Source organism: Tribolium madens, unplaced genomic scaffold (assembly GCF_015345945.1).
Source record: "Tribolium madens isolate multiple individuals breed KSU strain unplaced genomic scaffold, Tmad_KSU_1.1 Scaffold_2;HRSCAF=44;Tcas5.2_LGX, whole genome shotgun sequence".
Taxonomy (NCBI): Eukaryota; Metazoa; Arthropoda; class Insecta; order Coleoptera; family Tenebrionidae; genus Tribolium; species Tribolium madens.
This window is the reverse complement of record NW_025400995.1, coordinates 5,656,455-5,668,741: the sequence shown is the minus strand read 5'-3', so window position 1 is coordinate 5,668,741 and position 12,287 is coordinate 5,656,455. Positions and strand designations below refer to the sequence as shown.

Sequence of the window (12,287 nt, the reverse complement as noted above, 5' to 3'; positions counted from 1 at the left end):
ATCAGTATTTTTTCTGAGAGAATAACTTGTTTTTAACAATTACAATAACAATAAAAGGTATTGGGTTAGTGCGCACTTTTTGAATGACCTGTATGTAGTACATATTATACTAATGAAAAAACCACGAAAGTTTTCAGATTTATAAACAGATCACGGAGTTTAATTTTGTTAAATCATTTTTATATGAGTATAATAACAGAGAGGTAATGTGAATTGGTTTTGGCCGTTTCACATCTAATCTTAGTTATGTGTCCTCCGGTTATTCTATTTAAAAAAATTCATTCAATACGAAGCTTATCTTCATCCCATGACGTTTATCAATAACTTCCACAATTAAAATTTTTTGATAATCTTTATGATAAATCTCTATTGTTTACTAATCCGAAGAACATCCGTTATGGTGATAAAATTGAACAAATTTTTGTAATAGTTTATTACTATTAGTTCTAAAAACTACTACTTCTAAAAATATTCTCGTATCTTGTAGCAAACTTAGGTGGGCTCGTCTCTGACGTCAGTTCACACCCATCACGGCGCTATATGCAAAACCAATTCACTTTCAGCAGCGCCGGTTTATGGAAAATACTTGAGACTCATATTACATAATCAAATAATAACAAATCATTATAACTAGAAAAAAAATGGATGTAAATTTTTCTGAAAGGTCATTATTTTATTTGATCTTTGAGCAGAAATTATGCAACGTCATGTCATATGAATTTATAAAAACGTTAGATTAAAATACACATTTCCTGTTTTGAACGAGAAACAAAAAAGCGAATAAAGTACAACTCTCACAAAAACTTATTTTTGTTTGTTACAAACAGTTGCTAGTGATAGAACTGAAGCGTTACATTTCAACAACTATTTTTCTTCTTACTTGAAAATTTTTAACCAGATCATGTACTCATAATATACAGAATGGTTCCGTTTTAATTAGCAAAAAAAATATAGGTTTGTCTCATGAACAGTTGTTCAAAAACGCTTCCTTACCAGAAATAAATGGCGGCAAAATTTGAAATTTGTTTCCATCTTTTCTTAATTTCTAAACGGAGAGATCTGCGACCTCCAAATTTTGCAAGCACATTAAATGAGTGATGACTATTATTTTGTTTCACGAAAAAATTTAAAATTAATCAGTGGCGTAACACAAAAAAATCAGTGTGAGCAGCAAAACATGACACTAACACCGTGCGATCAAAAAAAAAATTAGAGTAGGCGGTGATTAAAGTCCTTCAGATGGCAATCCTGATTTTTGACATCAAATGTCAGCGGAAACTTTGACAAGTTCGCGTTTTATTCCTTTTGAGTGAAATAATGTTCACTTTAGAGCAGAATTTTTTTATTGCTGTACAAGAGGAAAACAGTTGATGGTCATTTTCACATTCAGTTTGTGTAGAAAAATTCCAGCCCTGATTCCCAGTCAATCTGTTGCCAACTATAGCATTTAATCGACGCCTACTCTAATTTATTTTTTATTTGATCGCACGGTATAACAATTGCGCCGAAATCCGTACAAAATAATAGTCCTCACTTATCTAGTGTGCTCGCAAAATTTGGAGCTCGTAGAGTCCGTAGCCTTCTCCGTTTAAGAGATGTTAAGAAAAGATATAGGAACAAAATTTCAAATTTTGTCGCCATTCATCTCTGGTAAAGAAGCGTTTTTGAACAATTGTTCAAAGGACAAACCTATATTATTTTTACGTGTTCTAACTACTTCTATAATAATAATAATGTCAAAATAAATAAAATATAGAATTTTATATTTTTTAACGGGATATTTATGAAAAAATCCTAGGATAGGGCAATTTTGTTTTTTAATAATAGTTTTCCATAAACATAATTTTTTGTTTTGAAATAGAAACTGTGTTTTCCTAACAGTTTTATTTTGATTGAGTAGAACCGCGAAATGATTTATTGCTTTTTATAACCCAACAGCCCTTAGACCTCATCTAGGTAAAAAGCCAAGAGATGTATTTCTGGTTGTCGGTGAGAACAAAACTAAGGGGCAAATTTGAAATCGAATTCTAGGGGCAGACTACCGACGTTTGTTTTGTTAGTTTGTATGGAGTTTTTCGTTTATTAGTGTTGACAAATTTATTCTTCTTTGGTTTTAATAAAATGTACTGCTGAAAAAAAAATATATATATAAACAAAAAACAACAAAAACGATAATTTTGAAAAAAAGAGTGTACATAATTTTGTCAATAACTCAAAAGACTACATATAATTAATACATCACATTATACATACAAATGTAATTTATCTTTATATTTTTTTTATAGGTAATTATAATTTTGAAGGTTATATGTTTTAAATACTAGTAAGTAGGTACAGTTTTACATTGCACTTTGTGAACGTGTATTTTATAAAATTGTAAACAAATGTTGAATTTAAAAATTGGAAGTGATTGACACGATTATTTAACGTATTTGCAAAAATAGACAGAAATAAAATGAGTACGCCACTGGATTTTAGTGTAGTAAATGCTAATAATAGGTACGTATAATAGGTATAGCAGTCAACGGTCGGAGCAAGTTGGCAAATGCATATGAAATATGCATTAATGCAAAATAAACCAAAACGAGCTCTTTCACAATATCATAAGTATCATAACATTACACAGGTCAAGTAAACAATCAAGGAGGTGTGTCTTGACGTAGTCAAGACTTAACACATATTGAATTAAGTAATTTGTACCAATGTCTGATCATTGGTTGTTAAAGACAAGGTTAAGGTGCAAGGGGTTTATGGTCGATATATAAATTGTTATTTGACGTAAAATATTAATAAAGAGTCAATTGGCTTAAGTTTAACTTGTTGATTTATAAAATTATTCAAGTCACGGGGCAATTGACTTTGAACATGCTACGTGACGTTTGGAGGCTCGTCCACAAGGCGCTTTCTGATTGGTTGGCTCGAAACACACCTCCAGTAAATTCCGCGATAGTGACGTCGCGTCGTGTCTGACGAAATTACACAAGAAAAACACATTTTTTACTAAAGTCAGATATTTCGTAATACCACACAAACTTGCAAAATAATCTAGTTGATGCATTTTTTGAAAGGAATTGACTTTAGTCATTAAAAAACCCGAGATTTATTTCTAGAAGGTCGTTCTGTTTTTTCACGCAATTACATACATAGCTTAGGTAGCTATAAAACATGTGACATATTGGCTTAAAAGACTAATAATGTTAACAGATTTTTTATCTTATCATACATCAATGATCGATAAGTAATAAAAATCACGTAAAAGTTTCTGAGAGTACCTATTTATTTTATTTACTGTGTTTCATCTACTATGAAAATAAGGTAATGAGTTTTTTAAGTGGTCTTTTATTAATACATTCTTGTTTATGAGTGATTGAGCCACAGAGCAATAAAACGGACGAAGTGTAAGTATTGAATAGTAAAATGTTATTATATGGAAAATTTGCATGGAAAATTCTTTCATTAGATATTTTTTCAACGATTGAATTTAAAATCAAGCTGTACATGCCGCGACAAGAACTTAATAGTTCTTGATCAATACAACGGTGGCAATGGAAAATTCCACTATAGCGACCGGCTAAAACTTAATAATATTTTATGTAGAAGCGTTCATTTAAATACCAAAATTGACTAAAGCTTAAAATATAAAATTTCCAGACATAGAAATGTATGCATTTTGCGTTAAATAAATTTTCATAATTTGATTTTTAAATACGGAGTTCTTGACAAGATTTCACTTGAATATTCTGTTTCATTTAGGAGGCAGAAAGATGAAACGTGTGCAGCCTCACGTGGCTTTTACCCTTACTATATTTTTAATCATCAACGTCCAATTTTTATTTTTTAACTTGATTTAAGAAAAGTTCAAATCGATGTATTTTAAATATGTTAAATATAATCTAACACATTTTTTGTCTATGGTATTTGTAGTATAACAAAATGCACATTGCTTAAAAAACGTAAGAGTTGCGCTATCCTTCTCTTGCCCCCACTTCAGTTACCTATACTGTATATAATGTATTTGATTCGATGCACCAAGCATCAAGCAACCGTGTTTTACTCGAATATTTAAGAATCTCTCTTGAATCTCGCGGCAAATTTCTCGAAAATTTTTTGCATGTAAATTAGTCATAAAGTGAAAAAAATGCCAAAAGACATTGATTACTGTGGTCCCTATTCTAGAGGTTTAACACTTCCAGACCTGGATCAACCCCCGCACTTCTGGGCCCGAGTGAAGCAAAAATGGCCAAGATGGGTAAGTTTTTATTTTTTAATAAATGACTTTGATATTTTGCCGCGTTCACCTAGCGGTGAGTTTGTACAATTAAACTGCATAAAAAGCTGTCAAACAACACTTTATGAATTAAACTATAAATAATTTTGGCAAAATTTTTTTGGCAAATTATTTACTATATAAAACCGCAATTGGTGAACGTCGAAAGTTTAAAAATCAACAAAGTGGAGCGGTGTATGTTCCTTTACGTGCGTTCTGGAATATTCTTTGGTCGATTCGAATTCGCGCCTTCAAGCACCTAGTTTGAAACTCCGAAAATAAATTTAATGCTTTGGCCTTAACCCTGAAACTATAATTATCGGTAAAACAATTAACGGAGTTTTAAGACGACTAGGTTAAGTTCACTGTTTACACTTGAAATTAATTAAAAAAATAATCTACCACCTGCTTAAGGAGACAGAGTTTCAACGCGAATGTTTTGATGAAAATTTGCAAATCGGTTTAAAATAATGATCACCCCTCTACTAAAAACAATTGGGCACGCCCATGTACCTATTGTTATATATGATTTAAACTCAAATTAGCATTCTTCTTATTTTTCAATGTCTCCGGTAAGTTAAAATAATTATGTTGCATCAAGGTTTTCAATTAAAACAACAACAAAATTATTGCCAGGTTGATTTGTTTGTTTAAAAATTGCGCCAAATATGTTTTTTATTTTAAAATTTTAATAAAGAGTGCAAATAATTGAATCTACAATTAATAAAAAAAAAGAGTTCAAACGTAGGAAACATATTTTTATTAAATTTAATTTAGTATATTTTTTTATTTAATTTTCGCATTGTTTGAAGAGTTGTTATAAGTGATTTCATTGATTGACATGTTGTGCCAACTTCAAATTTAAACAATTAGGAATTTGAGTGTCAGTCAGTAAGATAGGCAACCAAGAATTGTTGAGCGGGACAGAACTGTTTCGATAGGACATATATGTAAAATATATAAAATATATAAAATAAATAAAATATATAAAATTTAGTAGTGTCGAAATTAAGAGATTTGTTCTCTGTCGTGTTAATTACCGGATAAAGTCGCCACAATTGCTTGTTGGCACATATTTTCTTAATTAAAACCGACTAATTTCATTACGGAATACCAGAGATTACATATTTTTCATTGTAAAAAAACATGTTTTAATTTGTTGGAAATGTAGGATTTTGCTCTGATCTTAATTGGTTCTGGATTTGACATGATAGAACCGAGAAGGATGACCACAGGTCATCATAGGTCAGATGTTATCAAAAACTGAAATTTTATATATTTGCTTTTCCAGAACGGTGGTCATCAGTTGCTTCCAACAACAGACAGTCCAACTATCTCGGCCTGTACAACTTCAACAAATTTGTCGGAATTACAATCCAGTTCTACACTCAATCAACAAATTTATTTTGGGAACTTAAGAAGAGCGGTACCTGAAATTGAACCCCTGCAACCTAAGAATTTCGACATGACAATAAATGCAACAGAACAGGAATTTGAAAATTCCAATGAGTCTCTCTCTAGACCAAATAATGGCAAGTCGATCGAAAACGGAGCGCTATATCGTCAAGTAAGTGTTTCATTTCTGTATGCAATTTTACTTTAAAATCTCAAAATTAACTTAAAAAAATAAAGGTATCTTCACTACTTAAGCAGACACGGAACTATAGAGTCCTTCATATTTGGGTGGGTCAGGATGGGGCGAAATTAAAAAAAACACCATATTTTGTAAATCAGCAGTGTCTTTAAAAAAGTGATGTTTTAAAAAAATGGCTTAAAAAATAATATGTATTATTAGAATTACGAATTACGAACAATAAAACTAGAAAAAAAATTATGTTACAATAAGATAGGATTTCAACAATGTGTAAGGGACATCCCAAAAACGTTTGCTGTTGCGATATCAATATTATTATTTAATTATTTTTACAGTAAATTTAATTGTTTTAATAAATTTTAATATGATATGGTATTTGGTGGCCATGGCCCACCCAGGCCCTCTTGTAGTTCCAATATAGAAACAATTTAGGTACTCAATATTTAAAAAAACAATACTTATTTGTGGTGAGATTTTTATTTTTAAGAGGCAAAGTTTGGTTCTAATAATAAGATTATTCAAAACCGCTATCGTACTCGATTTTTAATTAATTTTTTTGTGACTATTATGACGCATTATGACTTAAATCCAATTAATTAAAATCCATTACGGATCAAAACAAATCATGTCACGTTCAACAAAAACGTATTTTTATTGTTGCTAACGGAGGGGGTTAATGGGACATATAAATACAATGTCTGCCAATACCATTGATTAAGTTTGTTCAAGTGCTACAATTGATTTTATTTCGATTTTATCGGGTATCCTATTAGTATATGATTCTTTACAATGAAAGTTTTAATACGTGCAGATACACATGTGACATTTACAATTCCGGAATCAGAACCGAAAGCTAAATGTACTTACTCACAGGTTTTATACTTAAACTTGAGACATATTTGGGAAGTTATAATTAAATCATGTTTTTATTCTAGGTTGTTGCAGCAGTTGCCGTCTCATGGGTGTCCATGGTGATTGGATACGTCTCCGGTTATACTTCGCCAGCTGGTATTTCTCTAAAAGCGGATCTCCAAATTACAGACTTACAGGTAGGTTTTGTTTTACGTTCGTTTAAAACATTTTTTTGTTGACATTTTAGCTTATATCTCGTCCTTGTTACAGTTTTCATGGATCTCAGGACTGATGCCATTAGCTGCTCTCTTTGGCGGGCTGTTAGGAGGGCCCTTAATTGAAGGTTTAGGAAGAAAATGGACTCTTTTGTTGACCAACGTTTTATTCCTAGTTAGTTGGATAATAAATTATTTTGCTCAAGAATACTGGTACTTATACATCAGTAGAAGTATCTCCGGCTGCGGTGTAGGAATAGCTTCTTTGACACTTCCAGTTTATTTGGGAGAAACACTTCAACCTGAAGTACGTGGCACTTTAGGCTTGTTGCCCACAGCTTTCGGGAATATTGGAATTTTATTATGTTTTTCGATGGGAATCGTTTTACAATGGAAAGGAATTGCTGGAATCGGAGCCTTATTAGCAGTGCCTTTCCTTTTTGTAATTTGGTTCATACCAGAAACGCCTAGATGGTATATTTCGAAGAATAAAACTGACCAGTCACGCAAGGCATTAGAATGGTTGCGAGGAAAAAATAATCGAGACACCATTGACAAGGAGTTTGAAGAGTTGCTTCAGTCTCAAAAAGTTTCTGACGAGAAATCCGACAAACTCAAAGACTTGTTTACCAAACCTTACGTAAAATCTTTACTCATTGTTCTTGGATTGATGTTCTACCAACAGTTTAGTGGAATCAACGCTGTTATTTTCTACACGACCCAAATTTTTGAAGATACCGGTTCAGACATCGATTCCAGCATCCAAACCATAATTGTTGGAGCCGTTAATTTTGCATCTACATTCATCGCAACTATTCTCATCGACAGACTCGGAAGAAAAGTCCTTTTGTACATCTCCAGTGTTACCATGATCATAACTTTAGCAGCATTGGGTGCTTACTTCTATTTAATGACTGTGCCAGATATTGACATTGCGCCATACAGTTGGATACCACTTACAAGTTTCGTCATTTACGTCTTAGGATTTTCTTTCGGTTTTGGACCAATTCCCTGGTTAATGATGGGTGAAATTTTGCCTGCAAAAATTCGAGGACCTGCAGCGTCTATAGCCACAGGGTTCAACTGGACTTGTACCTTCGTTGTAACAACGACGTTTCCAATATTTAAAGACATTATTGGTGCACATGGTACTTTCTGGCTGTTTTGCGCGGTGTGTGTTCTAGGACTTGTTTTTACAATTTTCTGGGTACCAGAAACTAAAGGACAAAGTTTAGAAGACATTGAAAGAAAATTAGCAGGTGAAAAAGTGCGAAGAATGAGTTCTGTAGCGAATATGAAGCCATTACAATCTACATTTTAGATTAAATGACTGATTTCTTCATTTTAATTCTCCTATAGATAATTGTTCTTAAATTTTTTATGTAAATATAGATTGATGTATATAATTTTAAGTTATTTTTATAAGTAAATAAATTATTATTATGTTTTATATTTCTTAAATATTTTTTCTTTCTTCACATCAACTGACGTCAAGAATGACGAAAGTTTAAAAACAATTGGGTATAAATCGAATATTATTACTTTGTTGTTATTTTGTGGCAATGGCATTGATCTACAATTGTTGATCATGCGCAAAAGCTTCTACCCGATTTGAATTAACTTAAATTTTAAGACGAATACTCAAATAACTGTTAACAATAAAAACAATTGGGTGTTTATAACTAGAAAAAAAGGTCTAACTAGTGCACCTTCAGTGCGGCAGAAAAGGTCATAAGAGTTTTTTTGAGTGCTGCATTTGGTGTTCTCTGCTCTTATTAGATCATTTATAAACACCAAATTAGCCTTAACTCGGATTAATATTTACGACAGTTCAAGTACTTACTGTGAAAGCCACACTATACGCACATCTAATGTATGTATGTACATACAACCTACTGCTGTCTATTTTGTTCTACACGTTTAGAAAATTATTATCATAATTATAAATTTATAAATATAAGTAAAGTTTCCTCTGCTTTTGAGTTGTTAAAATTAATAAAAATGACTATTTTAAAATCATTTACGTGTTATTTGAATCGTAAATTTGTTTATATTATTATATTTTGATGGTCACGAAACACATCAGAATAATTATTTACTCAACAGCAGTTTATTATCAGTACCACAATTCCGTTTTATAATCTAGTATAAACCAATTTATAACTGGAATTTGTAAGTAAAAAGAAGTACATGGACGATGATTGTCACTTTGTTTACTCGTGTTTAAATGGCCTAAGAGATCAAAGTAAATAGGTTGTGTGTGTAATTCAGATTTTCAAATATTTTTCTTATCTTTCATTATTAAAAAATAGTATTTTGTTATAATATTTATTTTTGCAAGACATGAAGTGGAAATCAACTTTTTCTATGTCAAAACTGTGACACAAGTCAAAATTTTCTCGCTAGGGAAAGAAATAAGCTCCCGTTACTAAGACATTCCCATTCTAAAATATTTTTGTATTAATAAATATAATGCTTTAATTTAACTCAAGAATGAAACATATATTATTATTTATCTACTTTAAAAGTAAAATTCACTGTTTGACAATTATTACAACTAACATTAGTAGGAAAATCTGGTATATTTAACAATTTCATTTTGCACCTAATTAACACTAACTTTGTGACAAGTAAGCTCCCTTGCAAGAATTAAAGAAAAGTTTATGCGCTGTATGCTTAGGGCAAAGTTCTGCATATTATAATCCAATGTTATCTGTGTTTTGTGAGTTTGTAACAACAAACCCTCGTGGAATTTTTATTTTTGTATTTAGAAATTTTATAATTACAGAAGATTTATTCTCTTCAAAATCTTCAACGAACATTTTTGTCAATTCGTTTGAACGGCAAGCCCCGCGGCTATACCAAAAATTAGAGCCACCACTGAATTTTGGAAATTAGTACAAAAGTTATTTTATCTTAATCACCAAAAACGCCAATTTCTTACAATTATTCATATTTTTACTAATTTTTACAAAAATATTTGTGTTTTTGTTTGTCATAGTGTGGTACAAGTCGTGCAAAAAATAATACATACAAATGTGGTCATTGTGAAAAAACTAATTTTGCTTGAATAGATTTGTTTTAATGTTTGCAGAGAATAAAAGAGCTCCCAAAGCAATAATTCATAAAAAAAAATGAAATGAACACAATAAAACAATAAAATAATATGTTAATTCTTAGATTAGGGCCCAAAACCTGTTTTTGTTTTCTTATGTCAATATTTGTTGTAGATGACGGGTGGCGGGTATACCGGTAGTATTGCGGTATGCAAAAGCAACGCCAAACATGCCAAGGAGATGGGGGAGAGCTTAAGTTTCCACTGTTTTCCCAAAGATCCTGGTTTAAGAATGGGTGAGACGTTGTTATAGAAAGGATAAGTTTTCTCCAGAGAAGAAAAGAGTCTGCAGCAAACATTGTACACCAAACGATTTCTAAGACTACATGCAGGCTCATGTGCAAGGTAGATCTCCAAAAACCTTGAAACTCGATATTTTCATATAAAACATTAAGTAATAGTGAATGGTAATTTTACAGAATCTATTGTTTATAGCAATTCTATCAATGTATCTACATCCATCAACATTACCCACAAAAGTTTCAAAAAATAGTGCTGAACGCAGAAAAAGAAGAGAAGAGAAGAGCTGTAAAAGATTGCAGGTCTCATCATTACTAGAATATCATCAAAAATTTGATGAAGTTGTTGGTCCACATGCCCAAATGCAGGTCGTGATGGCTAGAGGATTATTTGATAGTTGGAAGCAGACAATTTACATTGGCTTTGACCAACAAATGACCAGAGATTTATTAAATCAAATAATTACGACCCTTGATAAAATTAATTATAATGATGTTGCGTGGGTGTGTGAATGTTGTGGAGGAAACCAGGGCCTTTGGAGGAACAGACATTTTTTCCTATTCCAGTTACGAAAGAAAATGTTTACATGTTTGCTGATGCACCTCATTTGTTAAAACTCTTAAGAAATTGGTTTATCGACAGGGGTTTTACAACCAAATCTGGAGACTGTATTAACAAGAGGCCCGTGGAAGAGTTATTACAAAATACATCTAGTGAAATAAGTTCATGTCACAAACTTACTAGGGACCATTTAATTTGTGAAGGGACACACCGGCAAAACGTCAGGTTAGCTGCAGAAGTATTTTCAAGTACAATGACCACAGCTATACTTCAATATTTACCTGGGACGGACAAAAAAGTAGCCAAAAATGTAGGAGAATTTATATCCTTGGTAAATGCTTGGTTTAATATCATGAACAGCTACACTCCTTCAACGCAAATACCAACTAAAAGACCATATGGAGTTCATCAAGAAAGGCAGGACGAAACTTTAAATAAAATGGACGCAACAATTGTTGGCATGTTATGCAGTGGGAAGAAAATTCTACCAGTTTTTCAAAAAAGGATAATTATGTCAATTAAGTCATTAAAGGCCTTATTTGCTGACACGAAAGAAAAACTTGGAGTGAGTTATATTTTAACACACAGGTTAAACCAAGACTGTTTGGAGAATTGTTTTAGTCAGGTTTGCAGCTGTATATGTAAATAGTCAGTGAATAATATTGCTTTTTTTTTAGATTGGCACACGAGGTGGTCTTCATGACCATCCCTCCCCTTTAAACGCCCTTTACCGAGTACGTATGTTACTTTTGGGGAAAAATCCGGGCATTGTCCAGACTCATGGCAATGTTGAAAATCCTTCCGAGTGTGAATCTGAAGAATTTGTATATGCACAAGCCTTAAAACAGGCAAAAGTGCAAACACTCGCTGATGAGAAACAACCAAAACCAACCCAGACAGAAATCCGTGATGACTTCAGCACCACTAGCTCCAGCAGTAAGCTCTTCAACATCCTCCAAGTCCAAAATAGTTGAACGAAATGGTTTAATGTAAATACATACATCCTAGTAAATACTAGGATATTTAGCAAAAAATTTGTAGACAAATACACTCATTTAGGGGATTTTTCTTATAAGTCGGCGTCACTGCGCAGCTATAGTCTGCCAACATGGATCCAAAGTCTTTTATTTGGTGGTTTTATGGAACCATCAAATGACTGGAAAACCCAAATTGAAACATTGGAAAAATATTTTATCAAGTTTCATAAATCCATTTTTTGAGATTATAAATATATGGTAAAAAGAACCACCAATTATTTGGAAATTAAAACAAAGGGAGAAATTCCAAATGATCTACTAAAAGCTTTCTTGCGAAACCGTATATTCATACGCATAAAATTTTTAAATTTAAAGAGAAGTGAAGAAAAACAGAGAAAGAGAAAAGCACCCCTATTATTGATGTTCGATTAAAAGGTGCAAAAAAAATGAAACAAATTGTAAATTA

At 32.0% G+C, this 12,287-nt stretch overlaps 1 protein-coding gene across 3 annotated transcripts; it reads left to right on the top strand.

Moving 5' to 3' along the window:
* Positions 1-3,364: 3,364 nt before the first annotated feature.
* Positions 3,365-8,380, top strand: LOC123006237 (facilitated trehalose transporter Tret1-like). Of its 3 annotated transcripts, XM_044400554.1 has the most exons (5): positions 3,365-3,398; positions 4,177-4,249; positions 5,559-5,834; positions 6,797-6,910; positions 6,984-8,380. In XM_044400554.1, the coding sequence occupies exons 3-5, from the start codon at positions 5,733-5,735 to the stop codon at positions 8,247-8,249; spliced, it is 1,482 nt and encodes a 493-aa protein (XP_044256489.1). In that variant the 5' UTR covers positions 3,365-3,398; positions 4,177-4,249; positions 5,559-5,732; the 3' UTR covers positions 8,250-8,380. The 3 variants fall into 3 exon arrangements, with proteins under 3 accessions (XP_044256489.1, XP_044256488.1, XP_044256491.1); XM_044400553.1 differs by lacking the exon at positions 3,365-3,398 and having other exon boundaries at positions 4,040-4,249; XM_044400556.1 differs by lacking the exons at positions 3,365-3,398; positions 4,177-4,249; positions 5,559-5,834 and adding an exon at positions 6,636-6,734.
* The last annotated feature ends 3,907 nt before the right edge of the window (positions 8,381-12,287 follow it).